The sequence below is a fragment of the Oryza glaberrima genome, chromosome 5 (genome assembly GCF_000147395.1).
Source record: "Oryza glaberrima chromosome 5, OglaRS2, whole genome shotgun sequence".
NCBI classification, from domain to species: domain Eukaryota; kingdom Viridiplantae; phylum Streptophyta; class Magnoliopsida; order Poales; family Poaceae; genus Oryza; species Oryza glaberrima.
In genome coordinates, this window is record NC_068330.1 from 267,672 (window position 1) to 288,668 (window position 20,997).

At 38.1% G+C, this 20,997-nt stretch overlaps 3 protein-coding genes across 3 annotated transcripts; 1 reads left to right on the plus strand and 2 right to left on the minus strand.

Moving 5' to 3' along the window:
• Positions 1-173: 173 nt before the first annotated feature.
• LOC127775166 (zinc finger transcription factor YY1-like) lies at positions 174-3,537 on the minus strand. The gene is made up of 6 exons (XM_052301487.1): positions 3,253-3,537; positions 3,111-3,169; positions 2,790-2,989; positions 2,097-2,186; positions 1,515-1,655; positions 174-1,098 (listed from the first exon to the last, which is right to left on the minus strand). The coding sequence occupies exons 1-6, from the start codon at positions 3,372-3,374 to the stop codon at positions 499-501; spliced, it is 1,212 nt and encodes a 403-aa protein (XP_052157447.1). The 5' UTR covers positions 3,375-3,537; the 3' UTR covers positions 174-498.
• A 1,681-nt stretch (positions 3,538-5,218) lies between these two features.
• LOC127772605 (V-type proton ATPase 16 kDa proteolipid subunit-like) lies at positions 5,219-7,216 on the minus strand. Its single transcript, XM_052298554.1, has 3 exons — positions 7,022-7,216; positions 6,658-6,943; positions 5,219-5,604 (listed from the first exon to the last, which is right to left on the minus strand). Exons 1-3 carry the CDS (start codon positions 7,101-7,103, stop codon positions 5,472-5,474), a joined length of 501 nt encoding a protein of 166 aa, XP_052154514.1. The 5' UTR covers positions 7,104-7,216; the 3' UTR covers positions 5,219-5,471.
• A 10,631-nt stretch (positions 7,217-17,847) lies between these two features.
• LOC127772987 (WAT1-related protein At5g64700-like) lies at positions 17,848-19,838 on the plus strand. The gene is made up of 4 exons (XM_052298992.1): positions 17,848-18,231; positions 18,349-18,411; positions 18,548-18,664; positions 18,906-19,838. The coding sequence occupies exons 1-4, from the start codon at positions 18,059-18,061 to the stop codon at positions 19,705-19,707; spliced, it is 1,155 nt and encodes a 384-aa protein (XP_052154952.1). The 5' UTR covers positions 17,848-18,058; the 3' UTR covers positions 19,708-19,838.
• The last annotated feature ends 1,159 nt before the right edge of the window (positions 19,839-20,997 follow it).

Sequence of the window (20,997 nt, forward strand, 5' to 3'; positions counted from 1 at the left end):
CTTATGGCCTTATCTCTGCGTTGTAAAAACTCTCTTCTTCTAATCAAAATGAGAGCTGCACGTCCCCCCCCCCCCCCCCCCCCCCCCCCCCATCGTTTTATCTCTGCTATCAGCTCGTTCATGCAAAATACCACAAAGCACCCAGCTGCTGCTTGAAAGGCGTGAGCACTACCAAACATTGAATTCTCAACTGTTTTGTCTCATCATGGGCAATTGCAAATCATACCACAAAACGATGATAACACAACTTATGATTGAATACATAGATCGAGCATAAAAAACTGAACGAGAATAAGTCGCATACAAAGACTATTTATGACCAAACCAAACAATCACGGCCATCTGATTCTACTACTCTCAAGAACAGCACTTCTCTAATCTACTTCCAGGGTTCAGAATGCACGCAGATTAGTAAAGGTATCAGCCACCACGTCTACTGTCTAGTTAGTGCATATATTGCAGCAGGATGTTAGTAAAGGACAAAAGAGAATCGTTTGGTTAATCTTCATATTCTGTTTCCTCATCATCGGCATTCTGGTTACCATATCTCCAGCCATCTTCAATGTTGTTGCCCTGGTCTTCTTCTGTCTCTTCACTGTCATCTTCATACTTACCTGGCCACTGATTCTTCACTCCACTGATATCAGCAGGCAACACGCTAGAAATCTTGACATTGTAGGCTTTATTAGATGAGGGGGTCTTATGCCCTGAATTTGTCTTGCTCCTTTTTGGATTCGGTGCAAGGTCGACAATCTCAGCATAGTTATACTGATTGGCACGATCATTTACAGCATGCTCACTTGCATGTGCAGCAATCCTACCATTCTCTTCTTGACCATGTTCAGGATGCTGAGTTTTTAGATGAAGGTTCAATTTGTAACTGTGAATGTAGGCTTTCCCACAACCATCATATGGGCAGACATATGGTCGCTCAGCAAAGCTTGTGGGTGCTGGTGTTGTAGGCTTAGTTGATGCAGGTGTTGTCGTCTTCGTTGCTGCTGGTGTTGTAGGCTTAGTTGTTGCTGGTGTCGCAGGCTTACTGCTGCTTTGTGGTTTATCTGATGATGGCACATATTGTGCTGTGATCGGAGTTCCAGTCTGCATCATGGCCACATTGAGCGCATTATGTAAATCAGAGGGAGTACATAAAAATTCTACAAACTATCGTAAATTTTGTGATGCAACACAATAGGTGATTTGAAAAAGATTTTCTAGTTGCATTTTATTACAATATATCAGTATGGCATTAACCCGAGACTACATTTTGCTGCTGCAACTGTATTTTATTATAATATATCAGAACAACAATGAGCATGCATTCTGAACAAGTACACTGGGGGAGCAGGCAGTTTCGTGTTGTAATACTTTTCTTTGAAAAATAGCTATGAGAATCTTTACCAGTTTCAATTTAATTATTTCTGATATGGCTTCTATAATGAGATTTCAAGTTAGTCGTTACATATAAAAACAATTGAAAAAACAGCAAATGGAAGTCAGTGCACCATAGAGCATACCTTTTCATGGCCCTTGACATGGGATTTTAATTTGGAGTCACTCGTAAATCTTTTGCCACATGCTGGAAATGGGCATACATGATAGTTTTCCAACGCATGTGTTTTTAGATGCGAACGCAGGTTAAAATCCAATGAGAAGGCCTGAAATTCACAGGATTTCTTTGTAAGAACATGAAGATGCACTGCAACATGGTCAAAAGACTCACTAATTAAAAGGCCTGAGAATTTATGCTACATTTCTTCTCAAATCAGCCACTTGTGGGTGTGCATATGTTGTCTCCAAATTTTGCAATAATGTAGACAGCATGTCAGTGTACAAACAAACAACAGACCGGAAGGACTAGGGTAAATTTCCATAAAGCAGCTCAAGTGTTCAACTAATCAGATCAGGGGAAAGTATTCAATCAGGTAGAGTTAACATGAAATCACATACAGGTTTGCACCTTTAACACAACATATGCTAAGGTTAGCTTTGATTACTATGGAAAAAAAAAGTAAAAGAACAAGTAGTATGTGGAGAAGTAAAGGCAAAAGTGCAGTCATTCGGTAGAGATTCTTTGAGTAGAGGGATAAGGTAATCACCTTACCACAGCCTGGATGGGGACAGATAAAATCCTTCTGTCCTGTATGAATAAGGTGGTGTCTCTTCAACTTGGAGCTATCTACGAATTTCTGCATGAAATAAAGGAATAGGATTCATCGCATGTATAACGAAAAGGAATAAGTAATTTAAGACAAACATTCTTCCTTAGAAGTTGAGCACACATATAACAGCTGTCTGCCAGTTTTACAGGTTGTTGGTATAGGTCATAACACAAGGACTATGGGTAACTTGGCCATTTGCTGCATTGTAATCATGGAGCTTATTCTATGAGAAGAAATAAACAGCATAGGGAAAATAATCAGGTGAGCAAAGTAAAGGGCTGGTGGAAAAGATGGAAAGATGCTTACAAGTAACACAGCAGGATCGGCACTAGATCAAACACATGGTTTGCACTGGCTGTAATGCAGGAAGTAAGTATAGGAAATAATACAAGGACTCAGACCTACAGGTATGGCTTACTGGCAATTTGCTGGATTGTAACTATGGAGCTTATTCTATGAAAAAAAAAAGAGAGAACAAAATAAGGAAAATAATCAGGGTAAAGGGCTGGTGGAAAGGAGGCAGACATATTGGTTAGAAACATTTCGGTGATGTAGCGGGCACTAGAGAATAGATAATCACATACTACATGATACATGGAAGAAGGTGGGGGCAAAATGTGGAGATACTACCTTCCCACAGCCAGGCTCCTGACAAATATACTGCCTCTCGTTGTGCACATGAGCGTGCTTCCTTAAGGCGGCGACATCGACAAAGGTTTTGCCACAGTTTTCATAGCTGCAGAGGAAGAGGATCTCCGTGGTGGGTTCAGGCTTCACCGCCTCCGGCTCCGGCACGGCCTTGCCGTCCTTGAGATTCTTGTACACATCCTCTGCACGCACGCACAAGGAAAGAAAGAAATTGATTGAAACAAGACAAGCACAAGTAATGTAATGCTGCAATGTGGTAAAGAAAATTTGGGGGAAAATTAAAGGAAGAGAAGAGAAGATTACCCCTGACCCACTTGTAGAGGGCGCATTTGCCGGAGGAGGTGGCGAGATCCTGCGGGATCCTGCAATGCAAAACCAACCACACGATATGATGAGTAGAAGAACATCAATCATCGAGAAGAAAGGCGTAGCGTGGATACCATACCAGTGCTTGACCCAGCGGGCGGCGGGCCGCGGAGGACGGCGAGGCTTGTGCTGCTGCGACGGCGGGTAGTAGTAGTAGCCCCCTGCCCCTGCCCCCGCCCCCGCCGGCGCCGCGTACTCCATCGAGACGACGAGTGAATGCCGCCGATCCGATCCGCCGCCGGCGAACCCTTCTCCTCCTTTCTCTCTCTAGGCGGCCTAGGGTTTTTCTTTTCTTTTCTTTTCTTTTTTTGTTCAGCGGTGGGCGTGCCGGAAAAGAGAGAGAGGGGAGGTAAATGCTCTTGATCTTTGTTTGGGCCGAAACAACAACATTCCTTTTCTTCTAGCCCCTTCTTCCTTCTCTTGTGATGATAATGGTGTTGTATTTCTTTTTCTTTTCTTTTTTACGATTACAATGCATACATATATGCACGCGCATACTATACTATATATAGATAACACCACACTCACATTCTCACGAATATGCTTCCTAATACATTCTCTAGGAGCCTGTTTAGATCAATTTGTTGTGGTATTTTTTTTTTTTTCAAAAGATTTGACATTGAAGTTTTGCTAGTTGGTGTTTAGATGTATTGTAAAGTGTTGGCATTTTACTAGTAAAGAGAGAGAGAGAGATTGCACGGCTCTAAACGTACTTTTTGGCAAAATTTGCTACTATAGACTTCTAAATGATAAATGCCAAATTGCCAACTTGTGCTACAGTGTTTAGATCCATTTTTGCAAAAAAGTGCTCCAAAACAGCAAATTTTTTGCTATTTTAGAGAAACTAAACAGGGCCTAAGTAATATTTGTGGACATCAGGATTTAAATCGTGGTGGGTGAAATCATGCATTCATGACTACGCCACCATATTACGGGTGCTTTCCACAGTTCATGATATTTTATTGACTGAACCATCCAAAAATTATAACCAAAATCAATAAAAGTGGTTTTGTTGTTCTACTTATCATTTCCTTGTTTTTTCGTAATTTCACAAAAAAAACTTTATAGTACTATAATTACCATATTTGTATGTGTCTTGGTTTGACCCATAGCATAGAGGGCCCCATTGACTCTCCTACCACACCTTTTCTTTTGAGTGCCTAGGGAAGTTGCCTAGTTGCACATGTAATTTTATACTCCCTCATTCTCTAAATGTTTGACGCCGTTGATTTTTTTAAATATGTTTGACCATTCATCTTATCCAAAAACTTTTGTGAAATATGTAAAACTATATGTATATATAAAAGTATATTTAAAAATCAATCAAATGATAGAAAATTAATTAATAATTACTTAAATTTTTGAATAAGACGAACGGTCAAACATGTTTAAAAAAGTCAACGGCGTCAAACATTTAGGATGGAGGGAGTAGCTTATAGTTTCCAACATGAATTATCATTTTATTGTCAATAATGTTCGAATAATTCCATTTCAATTTTCTTATATCATTTTCAGTTTTCACTTTAACCTTTTTGATAGGTTTCCAAGAAAATCACTATTCTACTCTGCTCCCCTACATATATATTCATATGCACGCAAACAAGAGTTTTAATCAAACAGAATTATGAAAGTTCCTAATTCGGCTAAATTCATTGACATGGTCACATGGCAACTCAAAACTCCGTCCCTGACGATGGCAACTCAAAACTCCGTCCCTCGAAACATCATAAACAGATACTCCCTCCATACTCATAAAGGAAGTTGTTTAGAACAATGTTTGACTCAAACCTTAGAAATATAAATCATAAATAATTCTCAACTTGTTGAGTTTGAAAATATAAAAATTATATGAATAGATTTGTCTTGAAAAATACTTTCATAAAAATATACATATATCACTTTTCAATAAACATTTTTATAGAAACAAGAAGTCAAAGTTGTGTTTTGGAGACCGTGTCGCTGTCCTAAACGACTTCCTTGAGTATGGAGGGAGTCCTACAACATAATTTAGCACTTCAAACACACAACTGAAAGAAGATTCAAAAGATCAGAACAGACTTAAAACTAAGTCTAGCTTGTTTGTTTGCTTATTTATTTATTCATTCATTATTAATCACATCTCGGACGGCCTGGTACCGATTATTACTTCAAAAATTCAAATAATAAATACAACAACCCACAATAGCTTGAATACAGACAATGAGTATAAACACAGACAAGACCAAGCAGTCTATAAGAAGAAATTAACACTTGGAATAGAATACAATGGTGAACCGTGTCTTGTTCTTCCAAAACCCTCTAATCCGCTCGAGATTGGCCCGCACGAGAGGAGAGGATGATACCAACAATCAGGCCATACAGAGCAAGAGCTTCTGCAAAGATAAGGATGAGGATCATGCCCACGAACAACTTTGGCTGCTGCGCATTGGCCCTGCAGAGGAGGTAAACCAGAACCAAATGTCAATTTCCTGCAAACAAGAGTGCTTTACTTACAATAGTAACAGATAGAAAGAAACTCTATCTGCTATTTTGCTCTTGATCCCAGTTTGATTTGAATAGATCTCAATAGTCTGTACTCAGGACTACAACATAGATATGCTGATGTAAAAAGGGGCAGTGTGAATCCTCCTTGACTTTATAACAGTTAAATGGTAGCGATGGTATATATGAATCAAAGCAGTATGGGTGTTGCACCGTAAATCATAGAAGATAGGAGTTGTAACTCTTGTAATCATTATCCACAAAATTCAAGGGGCAGTAAAGTTTCTAAAAGAAGCTAACTTTCACTTGTAGGCAAATAGGCAATCGAAAAGGGTTATCAGGATCCTACGACACACAACCCATGTTCCGGAGTGCCCCCAAGACAGATGCCTAGCACATATACTCCTGTGGAGAATATCCAGCCTAATATTTCAATAGCTACAACCGAACTGATACCATAGGAAGAACCATGAATGACGAACCACCCATACCCAGTCTGAAATCACATCTAAAAGACATTCTACAATTCGGTGTGAATGTAGCACTAGCATGCCAAGATATGTAATGGCAACAATGCTGTCGCTTGCCCAATCCCTGTAATTACCCTTGTAATGTGACCTCTTATCAATGGAAAATTCAGGTGGGGGAACCTCTCCCCTCCGGTGATTATCCAAAAAAAAAAAAAAACACTAGCATGCCCATTGTCTGTCATGCATGCTAGGATGAACGTACAGGTTGAGGCACAACATTGTAGTGTAAATTTGAAGTTTCAGCAGATAAAAAAAGAGAGGAATTCTTCTTCTGATCAAAGACTCCACCAGCATCTAGCAATCAACAAAGAATGTAGTCGCATGCTATTACTCTAATAGTTCAGTCATCAGGATTCGGATTAGTAAAATGTTGGCAGGCTAACAGCAATTGAAAGCTTAATAATAATAACTACTCCCTTGTTGTAATTAGTAGTAGTAGATGGGACTGAGGAGGGGAATGAGAGGGAGGGTACCTGACTCCGGCGTCGCCGACGATGCCGATGGCCATGCCGGCGGCGAGACCGGCGAGGCCGCAGGCGAGACCGGAGGAGAGGTGGGCGTAACCGTCGAAGAGGAAGTAGGGCTTGGCCTTGGGGTTGATGCCGGTGGAGATGATGACGGCGATGATGAGGCCGTAGATACCGAGCACTCCGGCCATGACGACGGGGACGATGGACTTCATCACCAGTTCCGGGCGCATCACCCCCATGGACGCCACGCCCACGCCGCTCTTGGCGGTGCCGTAGGCGGCGCCCATGCCTTGCATGCGTCGTGTGTCAACCTCATCTCAGATCAGATCTGGCCCCGAGAAAGTGAAGGGGAAGATTGGGAGCTTACAGGAGAATACGAGGGCGGAGGCGGCGCCGAGGAAGCCGAAGAAAGGGGCGGTCTCATCGCCGCTGAAGGTGGAGGAGGACATGGTGGTCGCTCGCCGTCGGTGAGGGTGGGATCTCTCTCGCCGGCCGCCGGAGCCCGGAGGAGTCAGAGATTGGTATTGGTGCCGTATCTCGTTGCCTCGTCAACGTGTGTGGACCTCACTTCATTTATATTTACTTGCTCTCTTCATATTACAATCACTTTAATTTTTTTTATAATCAAACATTTTTAAGTTTAATTAAGTTTATAAAAAAATATAATAATATTTTCAATACAGAATAAACTTATTATATATTTGTCTAACTCTAAAACTCTCTGGGCCTGTTTTGATCTGGCAACACAGCCAAAGAGATTCCACGTCTTGAAATTCCTATACATTAGCAAATGAGTGAAGCCAACACCATTAACAAATTCTAGCACATACAAAAGCATTGAATATGAAAGTATATGCTACCATCTCTATTCCTACAACAAAACAACTAACCATCACCACGAAAAAGTTAGCGACTCAAGCCTTAAAGCGTGTCACTGGCTTGATCATCGACAACCCGACATACAAATCTTACTAGTTTTTCACCGAGAACCTCAATAAGGTAACTAGAATAAATAAATAGAAGAAACAAAAGACTACACATCTGATCCATAAAAAATTTAGAAGACAAACCCTAGACAACCTAATAGACCTAATTCTATAGGAACTTAAATAAAGATAAAGAAATACTTGGGAAAGATTGGATCCTACTACTGGAGACGGAGGATGAAGGTGATCGGATAGAAACTGTGCGATGGAGGTCTAGAGCGCCCTGACGGATACGAGCGCCTGTGAGCTGGTTACTATATGCTAATACCTCATTGATCTTTTGGTAAAAACATAGCATGGAGTATATTTGTAAGAGAAAAGTTTGAATCTTAGGACATTAATTTCACTATAAACATTTCTATTAAATTCATGACAATTATATGCGTAGAACTTTCCTAAAAAAAGTTTCATAATATTATAATTTTATCAGAATTTCTACAGAGAAAAAATAGTTATTAAAACAACCTTTGAGACGGATTAAACTTATATTTCAAAAACATTGTAAATATCTGAAACAATTTCTCTTAACCGGAAACAAGTAAAAATGAATTAAGAGTCGTGAGGTTTCGTGGGCTCATGGGCCATCATCATGATAGCACAGCCAATTTTCACACCAAGCTTCCCAATTCCCGATTTCGCAAAGTACTATGTGTCGAAATTGGTTGAACAGAAGCCCACACCAAACAGCCCGACATAGCTCTTATTACTGTTCATTGACAAGATAAGCCCGATGAGTCCGGCAGATACTAGATCAACTAGGTGAAGTGTACAAAGAAAAAGGTTTTACGATATTGAAAGTGTAATATATAGGCCAATTATATGCATTAATTACAATGGGGTCAATTCAGTGAGAGAGCCAACAGACAAGCTTTCATTTCAGTTGACCCAAATTAACTTTCTGCAAACAACCTAAATAAGAATTACTATGAGATTTTACATTGTTGTCCATATGATTCACAGAATAGTCCCAACAGTAAATTCAGGCAAATTCGCTGGCCATTTTTGAATTCAGGGTTAACGCTGCCATCTTTGAAATTCAGGCTAAAAAATAATGAGAACTCGGGGAAATCAGGAAAGAAAATGTAGAAAGTATTCTGCAGCAACATTAATGTTTTCGTCCACTGCTCTTCATCGTGGAGTGCCCATGCAATTAATTTGTTGCTGCCCAATTTGCATCCAAACGCCACCGTACAACTGTCAATTTGATCGTGGTGCTACACTATACCACTAGTAGTATCAATTTGCATGAAAATTATCCATATCGTACTATAGTGCGCCTGCCTTTGGATTGGAGGAGACACAACATATGCAGCCAATAAGCAATTTGTGGGAAAAGAGGCACCCCACTACCCATGCATTCAACCATAGTATATATGCATTCACTTGCCAAATTGCTAGCTAGGACTACGCGCCCTTTGAATTTGCATAGCTTACATTAATTATATTATCTACCAAATAATGTAGGTTCATCAATGGATTATCAAAGGCTACCTAGCTAGTAGAGAACAACAAGATGCACAAGCATAAATGGACAATTTTGGATAGTTTTTTTAGAACAGACTATTTTGGATAGATGGATATGCATAAGCATATAATTGATAAGAAGATATGTAAATAATTAAGCCTTTTAGATTGCTATTGATTATCAATTGACTCCTTAAATTGCTATTTAATGACATGACAACATACTACTACTCTGACTGACACAATCGTCGTGGACATCGAGATCACTTAGGACTGGCGCACACCGCTCATTTCGAGCACATTGCAGTGAGAATCCAAGTTTCCACTTAACCGACACATCACACCATATGTACTAGTTTTAATAAAACTGTCACCTTTGGTCCCCTATACGTGCCGGATTTGAAACAGACACCAAACCGACACATATGAAGGTTCGGACCTGGTACCAATGAGAATGGTTGTGCTAGTGACCTTTTATTAAAAACTTTTTTAGATATGAATCTATTATATTAATTTTTAGCTTAATTATTAGTGAAAAGTTATAAATATTTGATTTTTCTTTCAAACACACGCACATCTTATACACGGTGTGAACAGTTGGAACATGTAGGACATATATTGGATATTGACCACATGTCCGAAAAGTCCTATAGAACAACACATCTAGTCCTTTCCAAGAAAAGATGAAGATAAGATCGAGAAGGACATGCTATATATATGTAGTACATGACTAAAGTTAAAGACCACATAGCTCTAGGTCGACGATCAAGATCCTCGATCGACAATGATCCTCGATCGACTCCTTCTAAGCACAACAGTATATACTATACTGACCACTGTTAATGCATATGTCTGCTTTATTTGCACTGATCTGATCGATCTAGCTAGATGCACATGCATCGCTTTTGCGTGATCATGATTAATCACTGTGTTGACTATAGTTGCCAACCACCTTAATCTTGAGAAACTCCTAACTAAAATAGGTTCAGAGATTAAAACTAACAAATGAAGCCGATTTAACTAAATACATTAGGGGTAAACATCCATCTTATAAACGGAACGAAAGGTTTTGAGACAAAACTACGAAGTGATTCGCCCTCTCATATCAAGGACGAACGGCTTACGGTGTAAACCAATAAAGATGGACGACCTAGCGTAAAAACTAAAAATATAGAAATATGAAAAAAAAAAGTAGATGTGGAATTGATAGAACGATCTAATTGGCTAATTGTCTTGTTGCAATTGGCTGTTAATTTTATTCAACTGAACCGTCATAGCCCTTATAAAGAGGCTAGTTTTATTTCAAGGATGGTCTTCATGTTCTATTAGGCTTATAGATTGACTAAAAAATATCCGTGTGTTGCAACAGGTGAACACTATTTTAATCTTATTATTATTGTATGGTTTAGTTAGGAAGAAATTCATTGTGGGAATTTGCTTGTATATTTTTTTAAAAAAATCATAAGCTGCAAATAGTAGTCCAATTTTCAACTCAAGTTAGCATGCGAGTTTTTTTTAAGAGATTTCTTATACGGCACCTTTTGCATTTCCAAAAGCAAATGAACTTAAAATCCGACTCAAACACATATATGTATTTCCAAGCGAAAGAACTTAAAAACCGACTTAAATACGGATGACGTACCAAAATACCGGTAAAAATATCTTCAATTTTTATAGTAGTAAAGATAGAGATAAAGATTATGACTCAAGAAACCTTGTGCCCAAGTAAAAAAAAAACAGAGAATCACTGTAATTAGACTCGATCTCATATAGGGCTCTCCTATTAGACCAGCCTTAAATCACCGGTCGGATAAACCATGTGCAAAATGCTCATATCCTTTTCAAACTTGGCCAAACCTTACTATATCTCATCTAGGGTTAAATTTGGACCCTAAATTTAAATTTGGGAGTCAACAATACCCAAAGCTTAAAGTAGCTATAGATCGATCGATGCAGACAAATAGCTGTAAGTTCGTTCTTGGTCTGCCTGTCTCCATCCTCCATGGAAGATGGATCGATCCAATAATGCTTGAATATACTATGTTGCTGCATCTTTCCGGCCAGCCATGTAGACGTACATCGATCTTTATCGTAAAGTTAAAATAGCAGTAGCTTTACGGCTCCGATCCCACATCTTTAATTTTCTTCCTCTCGACCATATTGATCTATGCCGGTACCTATCTAGCTAGCTCGATGCTATATATATAGGTATTCGCCTCCGTCATAAATATTTTACATTATTTTGAAAAATAACCTTTTGAATCTTTGAACATCAATAACTTCTCAAAAATGATACTCTTAGATTTGCTTTGAAAATTCTCATCATAATTCATATACTTATTAGATTTTCTAATCTTATAGGAGTATTACTTTAAAATTGGTGGTCAAAACCTTAGATTTTTTTTTCAAAACTTGTCATATAAACATCAAATATTTAGGGAAATTTTGCTACAAAACATTTAAAGTTTATATAATTTGCTGGTAGACATTGTAAAAACACACCACAACAAGGCCATCTAAATATTAGTAATTTACTAGAAGATATTTCTGGCTTAATTTGGAAAGAGAAAATTTTCAAATAGACGAAAATGTCTCTAAAACCACACGCTTCTAACATGGTGTTAGAGTAAAAGTTTTTAAAAAATACACGCTCTAAATTCATCGTCAATCAAAGCACATTTCTAGCGTGCATATATTATATTCCATCTTCAATCCAGTGCACATCCTTTTAAGAATTTTTCTTTTTACTTGGGCTGGAAACGTCCATTTGCAAATTAATTACTAGTTTTTAAGTGTCCTCCAACCATTACACATTTTTATAATGTGCATAAGTAAATTACACAAATTTTAAATGTTCTATAATAATTATAGTATGTGAAATATTAATTTGTGACTACTAATTAAGCTGTGTAGCTAGCTAGCCACCTTAATTATATATGCATGAGATGTGGCCGAGAATTAGGGCGCCGTACGAGATGTGAGTGTGCAAATAGGCTGTGTTTAGATCCAAAGTTTGGATCCAAACTTCAGTCCTTTTCCATCACGTCAACCTGTAATACATACACAATTTTTCAGTCACATCATCTCTAATTTTAACCAAAATCTAAACTTTGCGCTGAACTAAGCATAGGCATAGTGGCATGCATATCGATCGTACGAGACTAGCTTAGTGGTTCCCCTTTATATATTGTCCATCCTTTCCAACTGATCGATATACGCGCACATAGAAATAGGCACACATGTATAGCTAAGCTAATTAATCTCGTCGGTCTCCATAGATTTCTCTCTACACACACTAACTACTTAATGGTCGGGCCAGATCGATCGACATTGTTTGCTATATATCCATCCTCATCATATATAGATCGATCATATCGCGTTTGTGTAAAACCGTACTTTTGATTTCTCGACCGTTACATCTACTTTAAGATTTGTGCAGACGATCGAGCAGTGGAAAAAAAAAGCTCACAGCACACGCTTTCGAGGGTTTGATCTCCAGCAAAATTCACAGCTCACGCAGGCGACCTCATGTATGTGGAACAACCACTACTAGCCAACCGAGCGAGGGAACTTATCCATCAATTTACATATAAGCTACAATGTAAATTAATTATATATATTATATTTATATTGTAGTTACATTTGTAAGTTTGTCTTAAAAGAACTTTCAACAGATATTTAGATGCTCCCAAACCATATGCATGTGTCTAAGTCTTATATTTTGAAAAAAAAAAAGTCATATCAGTACTCAACTAATGTAACTGATCTCCAGCATCTGAACAAGATATATTTTGTGGGCGGAAGGAATAGCTTCATATATCACGGATGAATCGGACACAATTTTAGATATGAGTGCACCAACTTACATAATTATTATAAATTACCACAAATATAATAATGTACGATAAAATGTAAAATTGGTTACATGTACGTCATGATATATAAATAATGCAGCATTTTTTCTCTGCTCAAGAGTTTTTTTTTTCTTTTACATATATGGGCCCTTGCCTTAGTACTTTTTGGGTGATCCGGGGACCATCGGAACCACCCTCTACCTATGATCATATAGTTTCCGTAACAGTATAAGAAAAACAAAGATATGATCATAAATTATTCGCTGGCATTTGAAATATACCATCACTTACAATATAACATATATGCTACAAATGAAAATAATGTACATATGGCCTGCAGAGTGTTAGGCCGGGCTAACTAGCTTCACCCTCATGAATTCCAAATTAATGACAATTGCATATGCTCGGTGGAGTTAAGAGTATTGATTATGCATGTACACACGCCTCACCACACCACACCGTTAGAGCAGGTACAATAGGCAGGTTATAAGCCGGCTATAAACATATTTTAAAAAGATAAAAGAGAAGAGAGAATAGCAGTGGACTACAAATTTATAGCCAGCTACAACACGGACTCCAAAACACGGTGTGAGTATGACAGGTGGGATCAAATATTAATAGTGTAGTATATGTTTATAGGTAACTATTGTATGAATTGACTATTAAATTGACTATAGATTATTTGGAACTAGTATTTGGCTATACTAGTATTAAACTTGCTATTAGTAATTTGCCTGCAACCAGTTAAATTGATAAATTCTGCTGTGCATATAGTATATAAATTTGTATAAGTGCCACGTGTTTTAAATTGATTTCTTTTTGGCACTGGTTGACTGTACATATATACTTTCGATTCATGGGCACGTGTATTGGCTTACTTTCCTTTACTTTAAAGTCGTGTGATCACAGCAACATAACAATAGAATGCATGTGATGCGTACACTTACATACTGCATGTGTTGTACATGCGTATATATGCACGCTAAGTTATGCAAGTCTATGGTGTGATCACTATACAAAAAGGTTTTTGACAATACCTGAGTTTTAATTCTTCAAGCGGACTAAAAACTCCCGCTTTTAAGAATCGATTTTTTCACATGTGAGATTCTTAGGGTGGTGGTTGTCTGCGAAAATCGATTTTCATATATATAGGCGAATTAACGTTTGCCTATAAGAATCGATGATTTTCATAGACATTTAATTAATTACGGGCGGAGCATTTGACTGTGTGCAAAAGCATGTTTCGGTAGTAGTGGATGCACGTACCTAAATTGGAGATTTGCTCCAGTTCAGCAAAAAGTACCTCGAGATACCAAATCGTTTCCGATCATTCAACGATCGGAAACGATTTGATATCGTAAGATACAGGTACCTCGAGATATTTTTTGTTGGACCGGAGCAAATCTCCCTAAATTGTACCTAGATGATATATCAGTCGAGCATTCTCGAATGAGTCATTAAGTTTATCTATCGCCCTCATCCCTCATAAATTGCACACTATAATACATAAGTGGAAAAATAGAAAATAATAGAGAGGCATTGCACAAAATGTGTAGGATGTGGTCCCATGATGGATCACTCCCATCCTATAAACTTTGAATCTCTAAAAATCAAACGGCCGGCCATAAAGCTACGTACTCTCCTCGATCAAAGTCGAGCCCCAACTGACTATACTACTCCTGGTTTTTAATGGTAATTTAACCTGTTAATTTTTTAATATGTGTTTAGTACGTTATTCATCTTATTAAAGATTTTATTTAAATATGAAAAAAATATAAGTCGTACTAAAAGTTATTTTTAATGATCAAACAAAACTACAACAAAACAAAAATAATTATGTAATTTTTGAAGAAGACAACTAATCAAACATCTGTTTAAAAGTTAACTTACGGTATCAAACTTAAAAAAAACGAAGAAAGTATCAGTATTAATTATTAATTAGTGCATATTAATTATATAAAAAAGAAGAAAGTAACAAGTGGTACTTCCTCCGTACTCGTAAAGGAAATCGTTTAGGACAGCAACACAGTCTCCCAAACACAACTTTGACTTCTTATTTCTATAAAAATATTTATTGAAAAGTGATATATGTATACTTTTATGAAAGTATTTTTCAAGACCAATCTATTCATATAATTTTTATATTTTCAAACTCAATAACTTGAGAGTTATTCGTGATTTATATTCCCAAGGTTTGACTTAAACATTGTTCTAAACAACTTCCTTTATAAGTATGGAGGGAGTATGTTGGTATATGCTGCCATAACTGTGATCGATGTGCCTGACTTTCAAACGTCTCCTCGTGTTGGCTGTGGCTACAAATACTCTCTCCGTTTCAAAATGTTTGACACCGTTGACTTTTTAGCACGTGTTTGACCGTTCGTCTTATTCAAACAAATTTGTGAAATATGTAAAACTATATGTGTACATTAAAATATATTTAACAATGAATTAAATGATATGAAAAGAATAAATAATTAATTAAATTTTTTAATAAGATAAATAGTCAAACACGTGCTAAAAAGTCAACGGTATCAAACATTTTGAAACGGAGGGAGTATGTAGGAGTATGAGGTTAATGCAAAACCACGTGTTGCCGGTGAGCTTACCAAAGTTGAACCAAAGCGCATATGCATGTTGTATAGATATAAATATATGTTAAAGCAAATGTATGATTGTGCCACGTGTGTATTGTACGGAAAATACAAATAGCTTTCTCACATTTTAGCTACAGGAGAGATTTTTCTGTCTCTCTTATAGCAGATACTACTTCCGTAGAAAAAAAAAATCTTCCTACCATTTAAATTTTATCCTTAAAAAATTGTGTTTCAGGCAAGGTGGAACCCAACTAATTAATATAAGGTGAACTAATTGTCTGAACTTTCTTTTTAACTAGTGGGTCCAAAATATGTATAAACAGTATAGATATGTGCATGCTCATTTGTGCTAGCTGAATCACTAGAAACAACACTTAATAGCAGCATGGCGCACGGTCATTTCTCATTTGTGTTGAATGCTACCTCTGTCTGAAATTTGCTAGAAAGACATTTTTTGGGGGGATGGAGGTAGTACATAATCAAAATTTTCCCAATAATTTTGTGTGTAAATGCCACAACATGCTCTATATGTATGGTTTTTTAGTACTACATCTTCTAATAATTAAAGTGTACAAATAATATGATGCAAATTTCATGTAGAGAATAAATAAATTAGCTGAATGCAGCATGCATCCAGTAGGACCAGTGCTGTTTCCAAACTCCCTACAAGGTAGCATGGCTTCGATCTCCTTCAAACTGATTGAAAAGCAGCTAGTGCCATTACTAGTAAGGGAGAGATTTTCCTTCCACTTGAGTAATGTCCAACCGAATTGATAGATTACCTAGATAGACACTAGGCGAAGATGTAATGGTTGCTTCCACCCAATTCACATCAATATAATTACCACTTGCCTTTGCACAACCTTTCCAAATTCTACCTTCTTCCATTTTGAAGGTAAAAATAATAATTTAATCATATATTCTTTCTTAGCTGACAGAAAGAAAAAATTCTCCACAAACCTTTTGTGCTGGTGCTAGAATTTGATAAAAATGCCCGGGGTGTTTTATGGCCACACAGTAAATTATATTGAAACTAGAACACATCATGGAGAAACAATTACTGAAAAGAGAGATGAGCATCAAATCGACAAGGCCATGTCATTTCGAAAGATATGGGACCAAAGATATCGAGATGGAGATAGAAAGAAAAGGAGAAAAAGGAAGAATGTCCAACGGATGAACAGTAATTTATATGCTGAGTGCTGGCCTAGCATTGGAAAGATAATAACATGGAAATTCAGCTCTGGTGCCTTCTGTCTGGCACCTCGATCGGATGGTTGTGTAATTACATGGATTTATTATTATTATATGTGTATATATATATATATATATATATATATATATATATATATATATATATATATATATATATATATATATATATATATATATATATATGGATGTTCCACTTATACATATATATTATCTCACGCAAAGGATAAAAGGATCGATGCTTAACTGCTTTTGATGATTCAATTCAATATAAAAGCTAGTGCGTGGCAGAGTGTCATGATATACATTTTCATATATGATGATGACGATGCACTTGGAGTATAAAAATATCTTAATTTGTAGCAATTCATTATAGTTGGTAGGGAAAACACTAGTGGTGTGGTGTGAAGTCGTAGGTGCATGACTCCATTCACTACGGTTCAAATCTGGTCTGGTGCCCACGAATATTACGTAGATGTAGGTGAACTTTTAACAGGATTTTAGTGAGATCGGTGATATATATGTTGCATGTGTAGTGGTGTGTGTGCGCTTTTGTGTCTGCCGTGTAATCTAAAATAAAAAATAAAAAAATATAGTTTGTAGGAAAATTGAGGATGTGTATGAATTGACTAAATCAGCTGGCATGCATGGCAACATATATATGGCTGGAAGTAAGTCAAGATATTTCTTCTAACGGTAGATTAGATAGATCATAGATCAAGGGAGCTAGCTAGCTATAGCTATAAAAGTAGATCGAGTGGAACGAAGTCACACTCCCAATTTAGTTAAGTGCACCAGTAATCCAGCCTGCTAGTGCCAAAGGCAACCACATCAATTTTATCTTTGGCAAAGGAAAGAAAAGGAGGAAAGACAAAGAGGATGATCTAATAGGGTGAGCCCTCTATCTATCCCAAAAACAACCGAAAATGAATGTGAAATTGTGAATCAGAGCAAGCCAGAGAGGAAAAGCTACCTCCTCCTCCTTTCTTGCTTTGCTCTGAAACATCAACGTACACATATACTGCAAGAGAGCTACTAGCTAGAACGCATTATATATGCAGCAGCAGCAGCAGTAGCAGAGAAGAAGAAGATGAGAAGAATCTTGCAAGCTCGCTTTATTATATAAGGCCGGCTATCTTCCTTGTCTCTCTCAACAAACATATATCACGCTGCTACTTACTAACACTGAAACCTCAGCTAAGATAATTAACTTAGCTAGTTGTCTCAGGATTATATTCAGCAGATCAGAAAGCAAGTTAATTAGTTAGTACTGTAATAAGTTGCTGCTGCCATGGATGGCAAGAAGCCATATGTGATCGCCATCATCATACAGGTGATCTACACGGGGTTGTATGTTGTTTCCAAGGCGGCCTTCGATCAGGGGATGAACACCTTCGTCTTCATCTTCTATCGTCAGGCTGCTGCCACTCTTCTCTTGCTGCCTCTCGCCATTATTCTCGAAAGGTAAATTGAAGAAGTAGCTAACTGTGCATGTCTCTGTATTGTTGGAATTGTTGTTGATGAAATTAAGGTAAAATTAATTTGAATGTTTCATATATATATGCATGCATGGATATGCAGGAGAAATGCGCCAGCCATGTCGCTTCGGCTGTTTACCAAGCTTTTCATGTATGCTCTGCTCGGGTAAGACTAAGACACCACTGTACGCATAACCTAGCTAGCTACTTTTCATTTACGTAAATATGTCGATCGGTATGAACTAATCATCATCAAATATATAAATTGACATGACTGAACTAACTGATTAGCTTGGCTGCAGGAACACAATAACCATGAACATGTACAACGTAAGTCTCAAGTACACCTCGGCGACGGTTGCATCTGCCACCAGCAACTCTGTGCCCGTCGTCACCTTCTTCTTGGCTGTCCTACTAAGGTATAATCTTTCAATCCATAATTAACACTGAACGACGACTGAACTAGTTAATCATTCATATGAGTTTGTTCAGTTAGGGACAGTAACTAATATACATATTGCATGCATGTCAACGGTTATGCTGTCTTTTGCCAACTTTAGATGGAGATTCAGAAATAGAATTCAATAATTTTGTGGTCTTTTCTTGTGTCCTACATAATTCTATTCTATTATCTATAAAAAAAATTGTGGGGGTTTGCAGGCTTGAAGTGATCCGGCTGAGGACCTTGTCTGGCGTGGCGAAGGCGGCGGGCGTGGCGCTGTGCCTCGCCGGCGTGCTCGTCATCGCGCTCTACGCCGGGCCGGCGATCAGCCCGTTGAACCACCACCGCGCCTTGAGCGGCGGCGTCCATGGAGCAGAGAGCAGCGTGGGGACGGGGACGAGGGCGAGGTGGATGAAGGGGACGTTCCTGATGCTGCTATCCAACACGACATGGTCGCTGTGGATCGTGCTCCAGGCGTCGCTGCTCAAGGAGTACCCCAACAAGCTGCTCGCCACGCTCATCCAGTGCGCGCTCAGCACGCTCCAGTCGCTGCTGCTGGCGGCGGCGGTGGTGCGGGCCGACCCGGCGGCGTGGCGGCTGCGCCTCGACGCCGGCCTCCTCGCCGTCGCCTACACGGGCTTCGTCGTCACCGGCGTCTCCTTCTACCTCCAGGCGTGGTGCATCGAGAAGAAGGGCCCCGTGTTCCTGGCCATGTCCAACCCGCTCTGCTTCGTCTTCACCATCTTCTGCTCCTCCTTCTTCCTCGCCGAGATCGTCCACCTTGGCAGCATCGTCGGCGGCGTCCTGCTCGTCGCCGGCCTCTACAGCGTGCTCTGGGGTAAGAGCAAGGAGCACAACATCAATATGCAGCTCACGCTCGCCGCCGCCGCTTCTACCGAACAAGTGAAACAGCGGCAAGAGGAAGATCACAAGATGGAGATCGCCGGCGGCGACGAGCAGGAGGAGATCAAGCAGCAGCAGCAGGGGAAAATGGCGGCGTCGCCGGAGCAACAAGTGTAGCTAGCTTTTGTACCTAATAAATGACATAATTAATTAGCTAGAACCTAATAAGTTGTTAGTGTTGATAATCGAGAGATATACCTCGTGTCAATCTAAAGACGATATGATTAATTAAGGGAGTATTTAGATCACAGTCGTATCAAAATTCAAAAAAAAACTAGTCACATTTCTCTCGTCCCTTGGGTGATAATCTAATAGGCAATTTTCCCATCTTTTTAAAAAATGATATCTTAAGGTATCACATTAAAATTTGGTATCTCTACTAAAACACCTCCAGGTACCAAATTTTAATATCTACAAAATAAACTTTTAAGGATTGTAATTGTTCGCATCACTCCTTTATTAGTTATTTTTAACAAAGTTCCTTCTTTGGATCAAATGTTGAACAACAAATTATTCCAACCTACAGTAAATTATAAATCATAAAAAAATACAAAATCAGAAATATCAAACATAGATTAAAAAAGTAAAACCGTATATAATAGAATAATTATAGTTAAATTGGACTAAATTTACGCGTTGCATAGCACAGTAATTTTAAGCTTCGCAATGTGCAAGTTTACATAACTCAAAATTTGTTTTCAGAGCCTGAAATCTATCAAATCCCTATAACTAATACTACATCCTAATTAACAGGTATTCAGACCTCTTTATACTTTATTATTTTGTGAGAATACTTCTCAATAATACTTATAACTTTTATAAGGACTAGAATAAAAATTTTTGACTAACTTTTATATTATGTATTTTTCGCCGGGTTGGCAGCGAAGAAGTGCCCCAAATAATTTTATTGACTGAGAGAAGATAAATATTTTTAATAAACATAGTTGTTGAGCTTACATTTTCTAACTTTTTGGTGAAATTTATTAATTGTTGTGCACGATATGTACATGGAAAACTTGTGTGGATAAGACACGTTCCCATGTATGTATGCTATATATACCTCTCAAAAGAAAATGAAAGTAATGCTCCACACTAAGTGGTTTGAATTCTGGCCCTCATTATTTGCAGGTTGAATGCAAATCAAACTCATGGCCTCATCTTTTTGCTTATGCTTATGCTTATCAGCCAAAATTTAAATTTTTAACCTTAAATTCGGAGCTGATTTTGTGGTTTTTTCATCAAAGTTTATTTTTCAGCCTTTGCTTTTAGATCGCTAAAAACACGTATATAAAAGTTTTATTCACAAATTACTTTTCGTTTGCAAATATGCACTTTCGCTTATTCCGCAAATAAGCGAAACGATGGCTCCGTATATATCATTTCTTGGACCAAATGGATCAAATGAAG

Bases quoted from the DNA above. Each gene is read 5' to 3' on its own strand.
- LOC127772987 (XM_052298992.1), top strand. From the start codon at position 18,059: ATGGATGGCAAGAAGCCATATGTGATCGCCATCATCATACAGGTGATC. The intron at 18,232-18,348 runs GTAAATTGAAGA...ATGGATATGCAG, and splicing joins CTCGCCATTATTCTCGAAAG to GAGAAATGCGCCAGCCATGT. The intron at 18,412-18,547 runs GTAAGACTAAGA...GCTTGGCTGCAG, and splicing joins TTCATGTATGCTCTGCTCGG to GAACACAATAACCATGAACA.
- LOC127772605 (XM_052298554.1), bottom strand. From the start codon at position 7,103: ATGTCCTCCTCCACCTTCAGCGGCGATGAGACCGCCCCTTTCTTCGGC. The intron at 6,944-7,021 runs GTAAGCTCCCAA...GACGCATGCAAG, and splicing joins CTCCGCCCTCGTATTCTCCT to GCATGGGCGCCGCCTACGGC. The intron at 5,605-6,657 runs GTACCCTCCCTC...CCTCCTCTGCAG, and splicing joins GTCGGCGACGCCGGAGTCAG to GGCCAATGCGCAGCAGCCAA.
- LOC127775166 (XM_052301487.1), bottom strand. From the start codon at position 3,374: ATGGAGTACGCGGCGCCGGCGGGGGCGGGGGCAGGGGCAGGGGGCTAC. The intron at 2,990-3,110 runs GTAATCTTCTCT...GCGTGCGTGCAG, and splicing joins CCTCTACAAGTGGGTCAGGG to AGGATGTGTACAAGAATCTC. The intron at 1,656-2,096 runs GTGATTACCTTA...TGTGAATTTCAG, and splicing joins CCCATCCAGGCTGTGGTAAG to GCCTTCTCATTGGATTTTAA.